Source organism: Parambassis ranga, chromosome 3 (genome assembly GCF_900634625.1).
Source record: "Parambassis ranga chromosome 3, fParRan2.1, whole genome shotgun sequence".
Lineage (NCBI taxonomy): Eukaryota > Metazoa > Chordata > Actinopteri > Ambassidae > Parambassis > Parambassis ranga.
Window position 1 is genome coordinate 1,911,295 of NC_041024.1, and position 22,122 is coordinate 1,933,416.

At 45.3% G+C, this 22,122-nt stretch overlaps 2 protein-coding genes across 2 annotated transcripts; both read right to left on the reverse strand.

Annotated features, from left to right (window-relative positions):
• Positions 1-847: 847 nt before the first annotated feature.
• Positions 848-5,163, reverse strand: LOC114432884 (zinc finger protein 319-like). The gene is made up of 2 exons (XM_028400960.1): positions 4,835-5,163; positions 848-3,956 (listed from the first exon to the last, which is right to left on the reverse strand). The coding sequence occupies exon 2, from the start codon at positions 3,804-3,806 to the stop codon at positions 2,046-2,048; it is 1,761 nt and encodes a 586-aa protein (XP_028256761.1). The 5' UTR covers positions 3,807-3,956; positions 4,835-5,163; the 3' UTR covers positions 848-2,045.
• Positions 5,164-7,373: 2,210 nt separating this feature from the next.
• Positions 7,374-17,473, reverse strand: LOC114432881 (junctophilin-3-like). Its single transcript, XM_028400958.1, has 5 exons — positions 17,092-17,473; positions 11,686-12,466; positions 11,418-11,542; positions 9,371-10,617; positions 7,374-8,613 (listed from the first exon to the last, which is right to left on the reverse strand). Exons 1-5 carry the CDS (start codon positions 17,471-17,473, stop codon positions 8,533-8,535), a joined length of 2,616 nt encoding a protein of 871 aa, XP_028256759.1. The 3' UTR covers positions 7,374-8,532.
• Positions 17,474-22,122: the final 4,649 nt, after the last annotated feature.

Sequence of the window (22,122 nt, forward strand, 5' to 3'; positions counted from 1 at the left end):
GTGATCCTGGAACTGAATCATAAACAGATGAGTTTTTATTCCTGACAATAAATCAAGCCTACCACAAGTTCTTCAACTATTTAACTGATCACTACCTTTATTAGTTTGTAGTAGAAAAATAATAATAATAAAAAACAATAATAAATAATACTTCTGCTTTACTTTGAGCTGTTTTTGCTTCTGTTCAAAACAGACAAAAAACTGTGTAATAGCAATAAAATGTTTTTTTTTTTTACATTTTAGTGCTATTACACTGTTTTCTTTATAAATATTGATTTTACAGGGTGGTCATAATGCTTACAATGAAGTGATGGATGTCGCAAAACTTGAGTTTTGTCTCAAAACTTGAATTTTGAGACATCAGGACCGACTCCGGCCTTGTATTTAAACGATTTCTTTCAGTGGAATCAGCCGGGAAGCTTCAGGCAGAGAGGTAAAATAGGAGACAGGAAGGGGGGGGGATGACGAACAGCAAACAGGACAGGCTGGAGTCCTGGCCCCGTGCCGCTGTGACAGCACGTGTGATGAAGAACGCCGCACACCTGAGCTGTCATAAGGGTGGTTTTATTTTAATTGTCTGTATACAGTATGAACAGGAGTCTATATCGATATCCATATGTGTAAATCAATGCTTCATCACACTCGCTCACCTCATCAACACCCCAGCAGGAGCTTCTGAAGCAGACTCACCAGGATTTAAAATCCATGGCACACACACATCCCTCCCCTACCCTCACCCACCCACCCACTGCACTTCCCTTTTTTTTTTTTAAAACTCCAAAAGCCTTCTTTTTAAATATACTGCAAAGATTGTACAGAATATAGAAATCCACACAGTAAACTAAAGTACACACATTATTTTTTTTCCTCACTGGTATGAACCGAACACAGAAGTGGCAACTTTGAGGCTACTCGGATTAATCTGCTGAACGTCCTGTGGAAACGATACAAGGCCGATTCTTAGAAAAACAAAAACAAAACAATAATAATAATAATATTACTTTTGTTAGCTCTAACGCACAGTAACTAATGAAGCTAAGTTTGTGGCAACTTAATGTTTTTCTTTGAAGTTAAGGGTTAAACCTTCTGGAAATGAAACTAACGTGCCTGCAAAATACAGCAACCTCATTCAGAGTGAATAGAAAAGCAGGTAACATAAGCACTATACAGTTTTACATAGCGTATACACACGATCTATAATATAACAGAGTAGACTATGCCATGAATCAGTAGTCATAAATATTACATTGTGCATGTTCTATTGCACATGTCAAGTGTTTGTATGACACCGTAGGTACGGGTTAGTTACCTACATGTCATTTGTTTTAATACAAAGATGCAACGACACAGATTTCAGGACACTGGCTATACATTTTCACAACTCCACTTGTTTTTTTTCTTCTTAGGATGTTTTTCCTAAATAAACCAAAAACCTATAATACAACAGTGATATTAAAGTGTGATAAATATTCATGCACAAACAGATGATACTACATAAGATCTAGTTATGTGAAACGATACTGCTGCCCGAGCCAGCCGCTGCATGGGAGGGTTCTTCTTCTTCTTCTTCTTTCAGCTCTACTGGACATGAAATTAAAACACTAAAGAAAGTGATCGGTTAAAAAAACAAAACAAAAAAGGCACATGGATCGCAGAGGAGCCTACACATGAGGACACACACACACACACACACACGCATACAGACAGACACACACGTATCAGACAGCTGTCTGGATGTTCTTGCCATCTTTCCTTGACAATGGTTACAAAACAAACAACCAACATGCAACCACAGAGAAAAGGGTCCCACACTCTGAAGAAAGCTCAAGATCTTCACACATTTTTTACACCTGGTCAAGTTTCTTCCACATTATAAGGAGGCGTCCTGAAGCCCCTCTGTATCTGCCTTCTATTCAGCAAAGGGGAAGTCTGAAATTATAATCAGTGGGGGGGGGGGGGTATAAACTACGAATGAGTGAGCGGAGGCTGGCACACTTTGTGGGCGAATGTCATGTCTGCTGCCCGGGGCTGAGGAGCAGCTCGGTTCATGGGATGCAGGGAGCCTCGGGGAAACTCTCGCCCTCGGCCGTGTGCTGCACCGTGTGCTCCTGCAGAGCCGTGAGGTCGACAAAACGCTCCCCGCACCACACGCACTTAAACTGGGTCTCCCGCGAGTGTACGCTCTGGTGTTTGGCCAAGTGCTCGCGCTGCTTGAAGCTTTTGTCGCAGCTGGCGCACTTAAAAGGCTTCTCCCCCGTGTGGACCCGGCGGTGGCGCTGCAGCTCGGACGAGTACCTGAAGCGTTTCTCACAGTCGGGGCATTTGAGCGGCTTCTCCCGGGTCGGGTCGCAGCGGTGCTGGACGAACTCTGAGGACGACACGAAGCGCTTGTCGCACAGGGAGCACTTGAGCGGCTTGTCCGTGCAGTGAGAGTTCTGGTGGCGCTGCAGCGTCGAGTTCTTCTTGTAACCTTTGCCGCACACGTCGCACTTGTACGGTTTCTCGACTTCGCCGCCACATTTGTGCCGCAGCAGTTCTCCTGATTGGCTGAAAGACTTCTGGCAGGACGCACACTTAAACAGACTCTCCATCCCGTGCACCTGCTGGTGGTAAAGCAGGTGGGACGGCTGGAGGAAGCCCTTGTCGCAGAGATTGCACTTAAACGGGCGATCGGCGGGGTTTTTGTGAGTGCGGCGGTGGCGAACAAGGGCGTATTGCTGCTTGAAGCTCATCTGGCATTCCTCGCACTGGAAAGGTCTCTCCTCCGAGTGGGTGCGTTCGTGCTGCCGCAGGTCAGACGGGCGCTTGAAGCTTTTCCCACATGAGCCGCAGCGGAAAGGTCGCTCCCCTTCCGGCTGGCATTGATGGTGCAGGAGCTCAGACGACTCTTTAAAGTGCATCTCACACAAATTGCACTTGAAAAGGTGCTCGCCCGAGTGAGCGTACATGTGCCGCACCAGGTGAGAGCGGTGTTTAAAGCTCTTCTCGCACACGGCGCATTTATACGGCCGCTCCGAGCTGTGTGTGCGCTGGTGATGGGCCAGGTGTGAAGACTGGCTGAAGCTTTTATCACACGTGTCACATTTGTATGGCTTCTCACCGGTGTGTATTCTCTCGTGGCGGGTCAGCTCTGACAAATGCCGAAAGGATTTATGGCACACCGAGCACTTGTACGGCCGGTCTGGCGAAGAAGCCTCAAATGAAGGAGGGGACGAGGCACTGATGGCGGCGCCACCGGACGTCTCCCCGGTGGAGGGTTGCTGGGGGTTGGCAGCCGACGAGGTCGGGGTGGCGTTTCCGGAACCGGGCCGGTACGTTTTCTCACAGATGGAGCACTTCATGGGATTGTTTCCATTGCCGTGCGAGTTGTGATGTTGAGCCAAAGAGGTGAGCAACGAGAAGCCCATCTTACAAACGCCGCACACAAAAGGCTTCTGCTCCACCTGCACGCACTGATGCTCCAGCAGGTCCGTCGCCTGGCTGAAGATCTTCATGCACTGCGTGCACTGGAACGACCGGTCCTGGCTCACCATGCACTGGTGCTCGTGAGGGTTAGCCAGGTGAGATATGTCATGACCGCAGGCTCCACACTTGTGCCCTCTCTCGCCCCCTACCTGTAAGGAGGGCTGCTGGGCTTGGACAGCGTGCTGCTGGCCGTGCTGGGGCTGCTGTAGGGAGGCATCTGGCTGCAGGACGACCCCGTACACTGCGCAGCCCAGAGGGTTGTCGGCCCCCTGGGGGAGCGTGTGCACAACAGAGGGTGGAGCCACTGCATGTTGCTGCTGCTGCTGCCACGCCTCTGTCATCCTTCCACTCACTTCACAGGCAGGAGCTCAGTGTTCAGTGGATGAGAGGGACTTTAGTCCAAACTGAGGATGGTGGATGTGGTTTCAGAAAAGCCAATGGAGGGGAGCTCAGCACTGTACTGGTGTTAGCACACAGTGAGAAACAGACACCTGCAGGGAAACAGAACCAATGATTTAGTAAACAAACACAAAGGACAACAACAAAACTGGCTCTCTGCAACAACCAGGTTTAGAATAAGCAGAGCGCCTGTCTGCATTTCAGCTCCTTCATTAGCTGAGGATAAACTGGAGCTTGCAGTTTGAAGGCCTGAAGCTTCCTCAGCGTTACCAAAACACACATAAAGCGTTATTAATCACCTGTGAGGCAGATAATAATAAAAGAGGATATCAGGAAGCGCTTCCTTTAGAATTAGCAGCTGAGCTTGCTTGGAGCTCATCACCAAAATGATGGTGGGCTTGGTCTATTTCCTGAAACAGACACAGGGTGTTTTTTCGGCTAAACGTTGGTTTTAAACGTTACGTGCCTTTGATAAAAACACACCGTGTCTGCTCCGTGGAGCTGGTTTTCCGTCTGAAATGTGTGTTATATGTTCTGAATTTGCTTCCGTTCCAGCTTGAAACTAGCGCTCCGACGTTAGCTTGTCAGCTGCGACTGCTAGCGGCTAACAGCTAGCTGCAGCTAACGACACCAAACAACTGGACTTCCTTTGCTTTTAACGCCGGTTATCTTTCACCACAAAAAACACGCGAATCTCTGTTTTAATCTGTGGTTACGTGCACACGGTAAAAAAAAACAATAAAAACATATCAGACTGAAGCGGTGCAGCCTCATTCGGCTTCATTTGCCGCTTCATGAAAGGCCACAATAACTGGTCTAACGTTTGATATGAGCCTCTCTGCAAACGGACCCGAAATCAAACTAGGCCTCCCCGGAGCGGCGGGGGGAAAATCCGCCTCCTTCCACAGAGCCCCGCACATCTGCAACAAAAACACGCCACTCACAGCAAAAACACGCCACGGCGACTTACCCGAGCTGATTATTGATGCTTTTCGCTGCCGTTTTCGGTCTGGGGTCGACAACCGTCGGTGTTTACGGGACTCGGAGGACCGACGGTAGAGGGGATGCGGTCGAAGCCGGACGCCATCCTCCTGCAGACGGACGGACACCGGAAACCGCCACGCAGCGAGCTGCCGTCGCAGCTACAGGCGCTCCATGCCGGAGTTAACACCGAGGAGCCCGAACCGAGCCCCGGCGGAGATAAAGCGCTGCTGGAGTTCGTCTGAAGAGATTTCAAACCAACACAAAGGCGAACATTAGAAGGGTTAACGCGTTACAAAGTGGGATTCTCAACCACGACAGCAGGGGGCGCCGTTTCACTGATGTAGACCCCACAGGCAACAACTGACAAACAATTCCAACAAAAGTGTCATTTTTTTTTAATCAAGGAAACAAATTAATTCTAAAAAAAACAACAAATAAATGCAAAATAATAATATTTTTATATTTTGAAATTTACTCAAATAACTGGAATGATGAGAGTAAATTAAAACACTTTACACGTGAAGGGTTACATGTTCGTATTTTAGTTTTTTGCAACATAGCTCGAACATTTTTATCAAGAAATGGAAAAACATGAATCTAGTGAGACACATTTGTTCACTTATGAATGTTCAGCATGCGGTGCACTGCTCCTGTGTCTGATAAAAGTCACCAGTCTGTGTTATTACACAGACACCAGCTGCTGTAAATAAGATCTGTTCTTACTCACCTGTCAGGTTAAACTTACTGAGCTGTCACTGTTGATGCCTCCTTTTCTCCAGGCCCTGTAAACCTGTGGTGGTGTTCCACAAGGCTCCATCCTCAGTCCCTTGGTGTTCTGTGTCCCATGAGGACTAGATGTCCTGAAACGTCTAATCCTGTATATGTAAAGGCCGGGCTTCCTGCTGAGGAAGTTAGTTCAAAAAGTTGTGGAATTCTGAATTTGTTGACCGTATGAAGTCTGTTACAACATTTAAAATGTTTTTTTTCTATGTAGAAACAGTTGTGTTATTGGCACTAAATTCGTGTGTGTGTGTTTTTGTTTGTGGGAGTCTCAACTGGACTGACCCGCTCTGAGGTTTCACCCTCATTTAAAAAACAAGAGGCAGGGTCGGTCACTGCAGCTTGGTGTAAACAGGGCCCGGGGCCTGAAGGCAGACACACACCTGCAGAGTCAATATACACCCGCAAAAATGTGGATGTATGCTACACGAATGTTTTGTGTTTATATTCAAAGTTCATCCAAAAAGAAAGCTTGGTCGTGTCAACATAGTTTTGACCTTATCTCATTTAGTAATTATGTCTTTAAAGGTCGGGTAGGAGATTTCATTCTGATGCACTTTTTGTTAAATTAGTGTAACTTCTCTTTACAATCCGATAGCAACCACTTAGTTCGGCAGTTTCTCTTTAAAACGAAGAATATGAATCATCTGTGGAAGCTATAAAACACTAAAAACATCAGCCAATCCTCCGGGTGGACCCTGTGCGGAGTATTGGCTGGTTGTCACTCTCTTCCTGCTCTGCGTGCACCAGAGAGGTACGTGCATGATGGCCGAAGTCACAGACCGCAGCTCGTCTTCAGGTGATGCGCGTCCATGTGATTGGGAGGCGTGGCTTCGGGGTGAGCTCCGAGAGAAAGGGGCGTGTCTTTACTTTGAAATCTGGCTGACTCTCACTGAGTTTTCCAAACCTCCTACCCTACCTTTAAACATTATATTTGTGACATTATCTTTATAGACTTACATAGTTAAATCAGTGGTGGACAACAAGGAGCAACGCCTGTATTTATGGTGTAGTGGTTGTGAGGGAAACACAGGCGCTCTGCTGCCGCCTGTTGGATGTGTTCGATCAAAATGGCAGTAATGCTGTAAAGTGGCTTGTTGTAAGAAGAAAATATCTAAAACGTGAAGAACTGTTTGTTTTTTCTTCCCCTGTACGAAAAATGATTAAAATGAGTAAAGTATTCTTTAACTACACGTAGAGAAAACAGCAAGAACCACACCGAGCTCAGTAATTTCAAACATTTCATTATTTTCTCCACATTAACTTCGAAACAACCTCATAAACCAAAGAGTAAGAAAGAGCATGCTTGGGCATGCAATGATGTCACAACATGATGATGCCACTGGGTGCGAAGTATAAAACATACAGTAGCAGTAGAGAGTTTCTTTTTATATCATTCATAAACTCGGGACGTTTGTCGGTATCCACTGAGAGTTAAAAGCTAGCGTTTATTTTACACTGCTCTCCAGGTCTCACGCAGCCTTGTCGTTGCTGGATAAGAGAGACGAAAAGGGAGAAACTCACAAACTTGACACCAGATTGAGCAGGCTAAACAAACATGCTGAAAAAAATCTCATCCGGCCCAAAAAAAAAAAAAAAAAAAAAAAAAGTGTCTGGAAATGACACCGTAAGAAACCCCGTTTTATCCCTTTTTGACTGATCCAAAAGGGAGAGAGAGAGAGAGAGAGAGAGAGAGAGAGACATAAACAGTGCATGCCATTTCAGGGTGAGAGGGGGAGGGGAGGTCTGAGTGTGTGGAGGGAGGTGAGGGAGGGGACGGGGCTTTTATTTTGAAGGTTACTTGTCTCCTCTTAGCCTGCCCACATGTGTGTGTGTGTGTGTGTGTGTGTGTGTGTGTGTGTGTGTGTGCGGGGTCTCATCTCGGGTCGTAAATAAACTGGAGACAAAATAATGAATAAATACGAGGCACTCAGCATTCTCTCTGTCTTGCAAACTGCAGAAAAGTAACAAACTTGAATAATAATGACACATACACATATATAGTAGAATTAGTGGTTATAACATAACAGTCTCAAGGCTGTACAAAGGGGCAAGGCTGAGTCCTCCTCAGTATGTCAGCAGTTAAATGTGTATCCTTAATTTTTCTTTTTTTTTTTTTTCTGCGTGCGAATGTGTGTTCGTTTCGACATAAAACTCCACTTTATAATAAACTGGAAGGACTGAATAATCAAACTTGAGTTAAATTCTGCTGATTTGGTCGGACGGTGATGGTGAAACGAAGACAGAACAGTGATGTTAAAGGGATAGAAATGCACTTTTTAAAACCTCACACAGCCTCATGCTATGGTTGTGTGTGTTTGTGTAGTGAAAAAAAACCCAAAAAGAACAAAAAGAAGAATGACGGAGCCCTTTAAAATGGATCTACTCTTGCAGCATAGTTCTGTATGTAGCGCATAGTGCGAATAGAGACTGGTGGATGGGGCTGGGGAAAGGGGTCAGGGTGGTGCGGGGTTTTAGGATGGAGCGCATGTGCTCGTGGTTAGCATGTTTCTCATGGTAACCAGGGAACAAGGGAAGCTATACTCTGGTCTAGAACCGGTGGAAGAACGGGCAGGGATGGTCTGAGCCGTCTACAGCCGGCGGTGCAGGTGTGTCCTGAACCAGCGAGCCACTTCAGAGCTGCACTCGACTGCCTTTCCTTCCCCTGTCGGTTGCAAGCTTAAAAACAAGCATTTGAAAAGGTTCGGTGCTTTTGTAGAAACTGAAACGGGCGTCGAACAGAAGTGGAAAAGACAGACCAGTAGCAACAATAAGAAAGGCTCTGCTGTGTCCGTCACTCAGGCTGCGGGCTCCAGTCGAATAGGCAGAATGTCCATCTCAGTAAGTAATAATATAATATACCGTAGTTATCAATAAGTCTTAGTAGATCATACCTGTATAAGCTTAAATAAAGAAGTGAATGAAAAGAATGGCTACTCCAATATTGAGTAAAATGACCATAACCACCAGAATAGAGCTGGAGCCCTGGAAGGAGACGAGAAGAGAAGAGAGGCAGTTAGTCCAGTTATAACACAGTGAAGCTGATCAGCTGAGTGATCAATATCTACATTTTCTGGATTAAAGACTTAAATTTACAAGAAAAAGACGTCTTGAGATGTTGACCCATTTCTTCCCGTGTGTTTTTCACATGATTTCTTTCACACACAAGATTCTCAGAGGAAACATGATGTTTACTCTGGTAGAGTTTTGAGTTTGTAGCTCACACATTTCTGAATGCATGTCACAGATTATTTAGTATTTTTCATGTAAATCTTTTTTTTTTTTTTCATTTTTTTCTTTAAGTTACAAAATCTCAAGGACCATCCTTCCTATTTTATATATATTTTATTTTTAATGTCAGAGAATAACGTTTTTTTTCTAGTCAACTAGCATTTTCCCCCATAAATGTATGACTTTTCTGGTAAATTTATGACGTCTATACCAAAATATTTGGTATAGACGTCAATTTGTTGTTTTTATTTCCTAAAGTTTGACTGAATGTTAGAGAACAACCATTATTTTAACTGCATCTCATGTTTTATCTCATATTCTGTTCTGTTCATTCACAACTGTAACATTCATGTTCCCATAAGTTTAGGACCTTTTTTAAATGGATATGACTCCTAGAGTCCAACGAATAACATATAACGTATATTGTTATATCTGACTCATGTCTCTCATGCACACACACTATTATCAGTTCTCCTCACACTTCTATCAGCTGATGTGTCATGTGACTCACTGAGTTTGATTTGAGGGTGAGATGCTCTCCTTCCTGCTCCAGAGTGATGGGCTGAGACTTTAGGGGTGGGGAGAGGGTGAGGTCTCTGTGCAGCGGCCACTCCTCCAGCTCCGCCCCCACATTCAGGTTGTCCAGCATCTGTACAGAGTCCATGGATCCCTCTCTGACGGGCCGGAGGCCCCGGGATCGCAGCCTGTTGTTCTTGGGGGCCGGCGACTCCTTGCCCAGCCCCCGAGACGCCTGTGAGTCCGGGCACTGGAGCCTCATGTCCACCGTGTAGTCATTCATCCTCTCCTCGTCCTGCTCCGTGAGGCGTGAGTGGGCGGGGCTCCACCTGAGGGTGCTCTCAGCAGTCCAGCCCCCGGTGAGGCCGTCTAGCCTTTGGTCGATTACAGCATGCTCGTTAAGCTTGTGGTTGGAGGGGTTGTGCTGCTTTGGATGGTGGTTGGAGTAGACATGCTCTCGAGGGTTGTAACTAGAAGACATGTGGTCCTTTGCATTGTGATTAGAGGAGATATAATCTTGGGACTTGTGATTGGAAGAAGCATGCTCAGAAGTCTTGTGATTGGACATGTTATGTTCCAAGGCCTTGTGATTGGATAAAATGTGCACCTGCGGCTTGTAGTTGGAAGAGGCATGCTCGCAGGCCTTGTGATTGGTGGAAGAATGATCCCATGTTTTGTGATTGGAGGACGAGTACTCTCTTAACTTGTGATTGGAAGAGGCATGCTTGGAGGGCTTTTGGTTGGATACAGAGTGCTCCCACGCTCTGTAGGAGGAGGCGTGCTCCCGCTGCTTGTGATTGGACGTGGGTTTGTCCCGCGGTTTGTGGTTGGACACGGGGGCCATCTCGTGGCCGTTGATCTGGCCCTCCTGCTCCTCCAGCAGGGAGGGCGTGGTGGAGCGGCTGCTGCCCCCTCGGTCCGGATACATGTCATCGGTCCAATTGTTAGCCCCTCCTCTCGGCAGATCCACGCCCCGCCCCTCCACCAGCACCTGTATCTCAGCCCCGCCCTGATCGTCCACGGCGCTCTGCCGCATGAAGCAGGCGTTTCTGGGGCGATGGCCGTGTTTGAGCGGGCTGTGGGGGGGCGAGGTGGGTACGCTCAGCACAGGGCTCAGATCAGGTGTTATCACAGGCGGCGTGGTGTCCGGAGTGCATAGCTCCGGACTGTCTGTTCCCGTGGAGATGACCTCGTGGTCTTTGTCCTTGGCGTCTTGGTGTTTGGGCCGCTGACACTCGAGCCCTGTGAACACAGGAGGAGAGCAGCACCAGTGATTTGGCAGCAGTCCACAGCAAAGTGTGAGCGCGACGAGAAGAGAAACCAACCGAACCTCAGGCTCACAGAGGATTAATGCAGGGAATATAATTTGAATCCTGGCAGGCTAATCCTGAGTAGTTTGCTGTTTATTATGAGATCAAAATGTATAACACAGTACAGCAAATCCATGTATTTTATTAATCTACAGATCAGAATCTTCTGTAGGTTTTACTGTGTGAGTGCAGTCCCCCTGTTTAGTCACGACTCATGACTAATTGTAACAAAGCAGGTCTCTGTGGGGAAATTAAAAAAAGGCCGAGTACAATGGGAGCAGTGAAGCTGAGAATAAACAGTTTAAAGTTTGCAGGCTGGACAGCAAACCGTGGAACTGATTCAAAGGTAGTGACTGTATTTTAACTTGATGGATTATTTTACCCCAAAAATAAATCAAAACTGCAGAAATGGATCTTTTCATCTAGAGAAAACTTCAAGTTAATAAAGTTTCCAAAGGAATCCACTTTCTACAGTCTGATGCTAGTTTACTGGAGTCTTCACTACCGTTCATTGCTATTTTTCTCCATTAATATTGATGTATAGTTCTTTACATCTGACACAGATTGAACTCAGGTTTGAAATCTGTAGGTTTGCCTTAAACAGTCTGAACAGTCTGCTACGTCAGAACACAGTTTAGGTTTAGCCATGACAGCCACAGTCAGTGCTGCTGGGCTCTCATTCAGTACTTTATATATATTTGTATGAAATTTCAGCGCCTGTTGTGTACTCACCGTTGCCGTAGATATTAAACGAAGGTGAGAGCTCTTTGGCAGCTATCCGAGCCAGTCGACACTCCTCCCTGGCTTTCTGTGCCACGCCCTCAGCTGCCTCCGCCTTCCCACGAGCGTGGCTCATCCTGAACACGGCAGGTAGAAACACATTCTTTACTGGTTAATGGTCATGTTGTTTGTGACAGCCTGGATTTCAGTCTGTAATAAATGTCTCTGCATCATGATGAATGGGTTTGTTTGTAAAATCTAAATCACGTGTGTGTGTTACCTCGACATGGCGATCTCTGCTTTCTGCTTGGCGATGTCTGCGGCCTTCTCAGCAGCTTCCACGGCCCGATCTACCTTCTCCCGGATTTTGCTGGCCCTCAGTGGGATCAGATTCTTGCGTTTTCCGCTCACCAACACATTCTGCTTGTACTTCCCTTCCTCTTTGGTGCCATCGGGGAATGTGGTGCAGCCATACCCGTGCCTCTTGTTTCCCGCCCATTCGCCTGCGTAATGCAGGCCGTCCGAGCGCCTGCTCACGCCCCAGCCGGCCCTCTGGTCGCTCCGCCACTCTCCGGCGTACATTTCGGTGACGGTGGCATCCACTGGGGCACCCTGCTCGCTCTCGCTGGCGTTGGAGTGGATGTCAGATGCGGCAGAGCTGACAGTACTCATGCCAGCCTCGCTGCAGAATGAGCTCTGCTTGCTGAGCTGACTGGCCAGAGAACTTTTAGACTCGGAGCGCCGCAGCTTCAGGCCGCTCAGGATGGACTGCCGGAAGCGGCCTTTTCTCTTCCTCTGACGCTCAGCCTCACTCGGAGCTGTCAGAGCAAACCCACCTCGGCCCACCGGGCTTCCCGCCAGCCCAGCCACCACACTGTCAGTAGGCGTGGTGGCAACGCCGTCCTCGAGCACAGCCGGAGGGCCGTGGCTATGCTCGGAGCGGAGAGAGTTTATGGATGTTCGCAGAGGGAAAAGGATGACAGCCGCCATGCCGTACGGTACACTCTGCCGCACGCCATAGCCATGACGCATCCCTCCCAGCCACTGGCCTTGGTAGGTTCCTGAAAGATGGACAGAGACACAGGAAGACTTCAGCATTGTGCACTACATTAGCAGACGCATTAGCTGAATGTTCAAGCAGCAAACTTTGGGACTGAGTTGTGAAACTAATGTGGAAGTCCTAAAAAAATAGTTCCTCGAGTGTCCACTAGAGGCGGGATCCAAAAACGAGTCCATCCCCATAGCCCCCCTGGTAGACGTAAATATTTTAAATTCAGACTTTCTCTGTCTGCACCCTGTGTGGAGAACAGCACATTGAAACAAACCACACTTCCCAGAAACCCGACACTTCACCTCTCAGTCTGACCACCTTGGGGATTTGAAGGGAGGATGGTGAGCGTCAGATGTTCACCTGCAGCCTGCAGCAGACCTGCTGTGTTTGAAGGTTTCTCCTGGGAGGTCTGGGCCTTAATCGGAGTTGATGTTTTGTTTTAAATCAAATGAAATGAAGAGAAGGACGCGACATGGAACCTCTTTAGGTTTGTCTATTTAATCTACCAGATCCGGCATTAAGGGAAATACTGAAGTCTGGCTTGTTCTTGCACTGTACATATGTGCTTTTCCTGCAGTCTGAGAAATGCCAAACGTCTGCTGTTACTCTGGGTTATTTCTCTGCCAACATGCCTCCATTCGGCACTGTAATATTTTGAAGATTGTATTTCTGGCATTCTGTAGAGATCACACGAAGACAGATAAACACATGTTTCTTCTGTATGAACATTAAAGAACATTCATTGGAGTTTCTTTTTCCATTTGAGAAGAAACTGTTTTTGATGATGGCCGGATGCAAATTAGTACACAGATCTCCAGTGAGTGAAAAGTTCTGCACAAATTAAATCTTCCAACCTGGTGGCTGCACTAGAGGACCATGAGACATGCTGTAAAGTTGGACATTTCTACATGGAGGTCTGTGGGGACTGACTTACTTTTGGTAGGCAAGGGGCAGAGGACTGATGCACAGTATTGCCAATTTTGTTTAACTCTCTTTGAATACTGATGTGGACAAATACATCTTTATCTCCAATAATATTGTGTTGACATGAATGGGAAAAGAATATTTATATAACTCACTTGTAATGATGTTAAACCTATGTTAACCTCTTCAAGTGACAGACAGGCAAACTGCTCACATACCTTAGCCCCACCTCTTTGCCTGTATTTGGATTAACTGAGAATTTAGGTGTACTTGCAACATGGCAACAGTTGGCTCTAGAAACCTGTGGGTAACAGGCTGTTTATTATAAATATATACACAGTGCATCCGGAAAGTATTCACAGCGCTTCACTTTTTCCACATTTTGTCATGTTACAGCCTCATTTCAAATTGTATAAAATTAATCTCTTACCTCAAAATTCTACACACAATAACCCATTATAACAATATGGAATTTTTTTTTTTTTTTTTACATTTTTTGAATTTATTAAAAATAGAAAACTAGGAAATCACATTTACATAAGTATTCACAGCCTTTGCAATTAAGCTCAAAATTGAGCTCAGGTGCATCCTTTTTTCCACTGATCTTCCTTGAGATGTTTCTACAGCTTATTTGGAGTCCACCTGCGCTAAATTAAGTTCATTGGACATGATTTGGAAAGGCACACGCCTGTCTATATAAGGTCCCACAGTTGACCGTGCATGTCAGAGCACAAACACCAAGCATGAAGTCAAAGGAATTGTCTGTTGACCTGCGAGACAGGATCGTCTTGAGGCACAAATCTGGGGAAGGACACAGAAAAATTTCTGCTGCTTTGAAGGTCCCAATGAACACAGTGGCCTCCATTATTCATAAATGGAAGACGTTTGGAACCCCCAGGACTCCTCCTAGACCTGGCCGGCCTTCTAAACTGAGCGATCGGGGGAGAAGGGCCTTAGTCAGGGAGGTGACCAAGAACCCGACGGTCACTCTGTCAGAGCGTCCAGCGTTCTTCTGTGGAGAGAGGGCAGCCTTCCAGAAGGACAACCATCTCTGCAGCAATCCACCAATCAGGCCTGTATGGTAGAGTGGCCAGACGAAAGCCACTCCTTAGTAAAACAAACATGGCAGCCCGTCTGGAATTTGCCAAAAGGCACCTGAATGACTCTCAGACCATGAGAAACAAAATTCTCTGGTCTGATGAGACAAAGAGACAACGACCCGAAGCACACAGCCAAGATCTCAAAGGATTGGCTTCAGAACCACTCTGTGAATGTCCTGGACTGGCCCAGCTGGAGCCTAGACTTGAATCCGATTAAACATCTCTGGATAGACCTGAAAATGGCTGTGCACAGACGTCTCCCATCCAACCGGATGGAGCTTGAGAATTACTGCAAAGAAGAATGGGCAAAACTGCCTAAAGATGATGTGCTAAGCTTGTGGCATCATATTGAAAAAGACTTGAGGCTGTAATTGCTGCCAAAGGTGGATCAACAAAGTATTAAGCAAAGGCTGTGAATACTTATGTAAACGTGATTTCTTAGTTTTCTATTTTTAATAAATTCAAAAAATGTTTTTTGTAACATTGCCCTAATGGGGGATTGTGTGTAGAAGTTTTAGGTAAGATATTAATTTAATACAATTTGGAATAAGGGCAAAGAACATGACAAAATGTGGAAAAAGTAAAGCGCTGCGAGTACAGATGCACTGTATAGAAATAGATTTACAATCTGTTGTCTGCTCTAAACTGTAAACTCTGGCTAGTTGCTTAACATGGCTTTTTTCTTAATCCCCATCTATAATGTACTAGAAGCTGTTTAAAGCCTCCAAAAATCCTCAATATAAAGATTACCGTGTCCCAGTGTAAGCCCATCCTGTCCCAGTGCTAAACAGCATTTCTAACGTGACCAGATGCTGTTTTTGCCGTTAGTGTACAAGAAACCACTTTTTACACAGTCAGAGTTTAAAGGTCGGGTAGGAGATTTCATTCTGATGCACTTTTTGTTAAATTAGTGTAACTTCTCTTTACAATCCGATAGCAACCAGATTAGTTCGGCAGTTTCACTTTAAAACGAAGAATATGAATCATCTGTGGAAGCTATAAAACACTAAAAACATCAGCCAATCCTCCGGGTGGACCCTGCACGGAGGATTGGCTGGTTGTCACTCTCTTCCATGCAGGATGGCCGAAGTCACAGACTGGTTGGGAGGCGTGGCTTCGGGGTGAGCTCCGAGAGAAAGGGGCGTGTGTTTACTTTCGAAATCTGGCTGACTCTCACTGAGTTTTCCAAATCTCCTACCCTACCTTTAACTGGTTAATGAACCAGAATGTAGAAAACTGAGCTGCTTTACCTTCTGTAGATGCTTTTAAGCTGTAAGTAGACATTATGTATTTTGTTTACTTTACATTACTTCATAATGTGATTTAATAAGGAAACGGTTAAGTTGATGACAGCAGCCGTGTCGAGTCCTGAGGTAAACCTCAGTGTCCGGAGCTGTCCGTGGTGCTGAAACCAAACCACAGCGCTCTCTTACTCTGTGTGTGTGTGTGTGTGTGTGTGTGTGTGTGTGTGTGTGTTTAATGGAGGAAACCTGCACATTTATTGGGTTGTGGAAAATGTGTCAGCTCGTGCGTGCTATATTCATCTGTCGGCGGTCATCCACGTGAGAGGAGGAAGCGAGAGTGAGAGAGGAGCCGAGCTGTCGCGTGACGCAGTCTATTTTCTCTCCCTCCCTCCCTCCCTCCCTCTCTCTCTCTCTCTCTCTCTCTCTCGTCACCATCTTTGTTTTTTAATTTGTTGTTAAAACAGCATGTGGAAGTAGCTTGGTTAAAAATGGACTCCTACACCTTCAATGCAGACAGCACCGTGTTTTCATTCCGCTTGCATTGCTTCTATTGACCTCGCGCTCCATCATCCGGGACCTCCTCGGAGGCGGTGGCGGCGGCGGCATCGGTTATCAAACGGCCTACATTTACAGTCAGCAGGGGGTGGGGGGTTAAAAAAAACTGACACAAGCAGACAGCCAATCAGAGTGCAGAAAAGCTGGTCTCTAGTGACACGCTGACCTGCTGTCTCCACGTTACCATGGAGACTTTACATCACAGAGAAGAGATGCAGCGGGGGGGGGGGGGGGTCTGTGAGTCCAAACAGAATTCAGCATAAAGTCTAATATTAGACACTTGACCTCTTTTTAAAGCCTGTTTGTGTTTTCTAAAGATGGAGGTGGTGGCGTGGAGCTCCGGCTACAGCCTCATCACACACCTCCTGCTCCTCCCAGGATGTGGACTGATCAGGAGATGATGAGACACGTGGGAAAAGCCCTTTACCTTTTCAAAAAACGAGGGAACATCTGTGTCCTTTTAGCTACTTTGCATCTTTTTTGTAGTCATACTTCAGCTGTTTTCCATCTCTGTGTTCTAGTTATCATATTTTGTGTCTTTGTGCGTTTCTTGTGTTCTCTTTGAGGTCGTTTGGTTTCTCTGTTTTTAAGTGAAGTTGAACTTTCAGGTTTAAGAGAGTCTGCCGCCTAAAGCCTCAACACTCTGGCCCCCTGACCCGTTGGGCTCCGTGCTGCTGAGGCCTCTCCGGTGACATTCTTGTGCATGTGTATGTGACCTAAATGTTATTTATGTAGCCTGCGCTGGAGATGTGTAACAGTGGGGTTCCAGCAGCAGTGAGCAGTGAGGTGGAGGAGTGAAGTGCTGTCCTTACCGCCGTCAGAGTAGGTTTCAGTGCCGTATCCGTCCTGCAGCCCGTTGCTCCACGTCCCCTCGTAACGGGCACCACTGGCCGTGCTCTCCAGCTGCCCGTAGCGACCTTTGAACCCCTGTGTCCACTCCCCTCTGTACTCCCAGCGGCCCTTGCTCTCCACACCGATGCCATGCCGCTTGCCCTGCGCCCAGGTGCCCTGGTAGCTATTCCCACTGGGCCACGTGTACACACCCAGGACCTCGAAGCCGTGGCTCCAGGCCCCTGCGTACTCGCCCTGACCCTGTGGTCCCGTGCAGACTCCCCGTCCGTGGGCCTTACCCTGTTCCCACCCCCCGCAGTACGACCCCCCATCATCAAAGTCAAACCTGCCTCCAGTGGACATGCATGAAACAGGTTTAGGCAAATCCTTAGAACGTCAAGAAAAAGAAAAATCAAGGGCCCGGTTCACTCAGAAGGAGCGAGGAGGGAGGAGGCCTCGGTTGAATCAGGTAGCATGGAGGTGCAGGGCCTCGACTCTCCCTCTCCTCTTAGTTTAGGACATAAAACGCCAGCTCCTCACTTGGAAATCAGCAGGATGCAGCACGAACAGCATCGCCTCACGACGGAGGAGCAATCCAAGCCTCAGTGACGGGTCTGGAGTGACGAACACAGCTGCCGTGCATGCTGCTTCCCATGGGCATGCAGGCTCAGAGTGCTTCTCATCCTCCTCCTCCTCCTCCTCCTCCACCTTCCTGCTCCACGCAGGCCCGTCGCCTCAACCGTGCAGCGGGCTCTCCAGACAAGCGAGGCCTAGGCTTTTCAGGCAGTCCCACGGGCCCACAGAGCAGCAGCGGTGACTGAGCTCGACTCAATCAGACGTTAGAGCATCCCCACATCCCGGCCGCACACAGAGACGACACAGCACAGGGAGGCTGCTGCACCCGTACGCCATTAAAACCTGGAAACAAGCAATCCAAAGAGACATCCAAAAAAACCACACGCCTCGGCAGACATAACGGAGTGTGAATATCTCTCCGGCTCCTTTTCCTCCCTCTTCCCTCCTCTCTGCTCGGCTGTGATCTGAATCCTGAGGATGAGGATGCAAAAAGCAGAGGCAGAAATTATTCCTCTCTTTCCCCCTTTGTCCTCTCCATGTCGGTGCACATCTATATCTGGATTGTTGTTATATATCCCAATTCCACCAAGTCATCTGTCCTCTCTTGTTTTTCGGCCTCTCTCTCTCTCTCTCTCTAAAATCTGCTCATTACAGGACTGTTCCACCCCAGCCAATACCCCTCCCCCACACACACACACGCACACGCACACACACCGAACACACACTCCTTCTCGCGGCTCTTAAAGAGATAGAGACGAAGGATAGTGCGAATAGCTGCATGCACAGAGATCCGTCCCTGTGGGGATGCAGCCTGCTCGCTCCTCCTAATTATCCAGCCTGGTTTCACTCTCTCCCTCCTCCCACACTGAAATCTGGTCAGTCAGCAATCTGTTTCCCTGATAACTGGAGGTTTATGCACTCATTGATCGTGGGCCGCGCTCTCCCCGCCTAATTGCTGTTAGTCTTTTTCACTGTCATCTCCAAGGCGAGCCAACTCACTGTCTGTCACTCACTGAAGGAGCGCAGAGACCCAGACTGACCCCCCTGAAACAGCAGGGAGGCCACAGAGTCCTATCTGTCTATAAAAAACACTGGACAGGAACTTCCCCGCAACCCGGCCACTGGTAATTATGTTTCTAATCAATGACCGGAGCATGACGGTATTGGAAATCTTTGTGCACGAACATATGATGAGCTGACCAGCAGGAAAACCCTTGGTCTTATTAAAAAAAAAAAAAATCTTGCACACAAACAAATCTTACTCATAGAAACATGATGCACGAGAAATTAATCTACAAAAAAACAACAAAACAATGTTACGAACATATAAACACCAAAAACAGAAATCCTGTTTTAATATAAATAAATGTACATGCTACATATTTCAGTACTATAGGCTGCATTTATTTTAATATATTAAATAAAGATAATGACGTATGTTTCAGAAAATATGTCTAACTGAAGATAAGGAGGTTACAAATAATTTGTTTGTTGTTTATATAAATTGTTTTACTATTATTTGTAATTTTATGTTTACAGATTTATTGTATATTCACATTTGTCATTTATTTAACGTTAATTATTAATTTATGATTTTTTTAGCATGTTGTACCTCTTTCCCTGGACTAAGCTGGATATTGCTGGGGACAGAATTACAATTTTATCATTCAGCACAGTAAGGACAGAATTAAAGCGCAAACACAAATCGAAAAATCGTAAAAATGAGCATTTTCTGTTTAACCTTTGTATGTTAACATGTTTTCTTTTTTAATGTAATCCTGGATAAACTGACCCGAGTGTCCATGAAGCTCTTTTCTCCCCGACAACAAAGAGAACAAAGCTGTGATACAACTTAACATCCAAAAGACTGAAATGAGGCAGAAAAACATCCTCAGGGTTTCAGAGCAGACGCTTTTCTGCTCATTCAGAAATAAATGGTGAATACAGGAAGGCCTGAATCACTCTGCACAGTGCGTTTATATGTATTTAATTATTAACTTTGGCATTTATTTATTTTTCATTAAGCCAATTCTTGTGTTTTATAGGATGGGACATGACAAAACATTCCCTCTACAGATATTTGTAGTTTACACAGATCCAGCTTTCACCTGTTTGTTGTATGTTTAGATAATAAATAGAGAAGTCTCATTGTTACAATCTATAATCAATGGCCGCAGACCAACAAATACTCCAATCACAAATACAGTTAGCATTAGGCTAATGTGTGTGCGTAGCTAAGCTAGCTTTTAATAAAACCGTAGAATACATAATAAAAAAAAGTACATTATTTAACAATGTGCAAAAATATAACTTACAAATTACGGTAGTTTTCTTCTCTTTGCCGTTTCTCAATTAAAATAGAGAACAGGATTTAACCCTCATGCATTGTTCGCAAACACTACCCTAATGTGTTGTTCGGGGACAAAAACGTCCCCTAACTTTAACGGTTTTAAAAATATATTAGATAAATATTTTTTTGAAATTTTTTTGCATAGACCTTTTAATTAACTTCAGTTCTGATCAACAGTAGTGAAAAAATCATTTTCCCCCAGGATTTTAACCCTTTAATCACCAATTTTATAAGGGGTGGTGCTGAAAATTGAAAAAAAAAAACACAAAATGGCTCATTTTTAATAGAAAAGGTGAATGTGGACTGGATTCTTTTTAACCTTTATTACAGTCTTGGTCATGTCAAACATCAGTAAAAAAATTGACTTGATTGCATTATTAGTTTTTGCACAGCACTGGATTTTCTTTTTTTCTCCCTAATGTGTTGTTCGGGGACAAAAACGTCCTCTAACTTTAACGGTTTTAAAAATATATTAGATAAATATTTTTTTGAAATTTTTTTGCATAGACCTTTTAATTAACTTCAGTTCTAATCAACAGTAGTGAAAAAATCATTTTCCCCCAGGATTTTAACCCTTTAATCACCAATTTTATAAGGGGTGGTGCTGAAAATTGAAAAAAAAACACACAAAATGGCTCATTTTTAATAGAAAAGGTGAATGTGGACTGGATTCTTTTGAACCTTTATTACAGTCTTGGTCATGTCAAACATCAGTAAAAAAATTGACTTTATTGCATTATTAGTTTTTGCACAGCACTGGATTTTCTTTTTTTCTCCCATTTTGTCCCATAGACTTACATTATAAACACACTTTTTTTGACTGCACAGCCATGGCACTACATAATCATGCATTCTTGATTGTTGGTGGTTTACCCTGTTGGTAGGAGGTAACATTTGGGATTTTTACAGTTAACAACTTAATTACCATATTAACCCTTTACCTGCAGGCCTGTGCTCATGTACTGTAGTTTCTGGCTTGTATATGGAGTTATAGGGAGTATTTTAGCACATAATTGTGTGTCTACACACTGTGTGTGTATGTTAGAGAGGAAGAGAGCCATTTGCACACTGATCTTGTTGTCTGTGAGTACACACAACCACAGAGTCTTCATAGTAAACAAAAACAAAGAAAGTGTTGCTATGCACGTGTGGCCCTTTGATGTCTACAGGTGCAGACTAAACAAAACAAAAAGGCAAGTGGTCTTACATGTGACCTTGTGGTCATTTGATGGTGAGAAGAGCAGAAAGCAACATGAAGAGAGGATTCACTTGTGCACAATCTCTGGAAATGATTGTGCAGCCTGGCTCTATGAAGGGCCAGGCTGTGAAGCTGTGAAGGCTGCACAAGTAGATCCGTCACTTGTTCACAAGCGAATCCTTCACTCATGCACAGGTGAATCCTCTCTTCATGCTGCTTGCTGCTCTTGTCACCATTAAATGACCAGGAGGATGCATGCAAGTCCACTAGTGTTTTTGTTTTGCTTATTCTGAACCTCTCAGCATCAAAGGGCCCGGCACTTACTTTTAGGGCTGCAACAAATTTACTTTACTTACTTTACTAAACTACTTTTAATACTAATTTTAGTAGGGGACTAAACTGTAGATTAGATTTGGTTAGTCAATGATTATTTATTATGTTATCAAGTTATCTATCTATGGTGTCTAGTTAGTAACATGCACATGTACGTATGGTCGTGTGGAGCGCAACACACCATGGAAAAGGGGCACTTAGACTTCACTTAGAATAATTCAGTGATCTCAACTGAGACACTAACCTAAAAGTAAAGTCACTCTACTGGAGGACGTGTTTTCCGAAAGCTAAAAAAAAAAAAAAAAACAGCTATTTTACCCATCCACAACTTCAGACGCCAGAACTCCTGGATGTTTTCATTTTACATGCTTATGCATCGCCGTTGTACGTCTGAATTAGGTACACTTCACTTACTTAGTAACTTTATTTTCCTGACTTTCCTTCCCTGACAGTGTGCAAATGGCTCTCTTCCTCTCTAACATACACACACAGTGTGTAGACACACAATTATGTGCTAAAATACTCCCTATAACTCCATATACTTAAGCCAGAAAC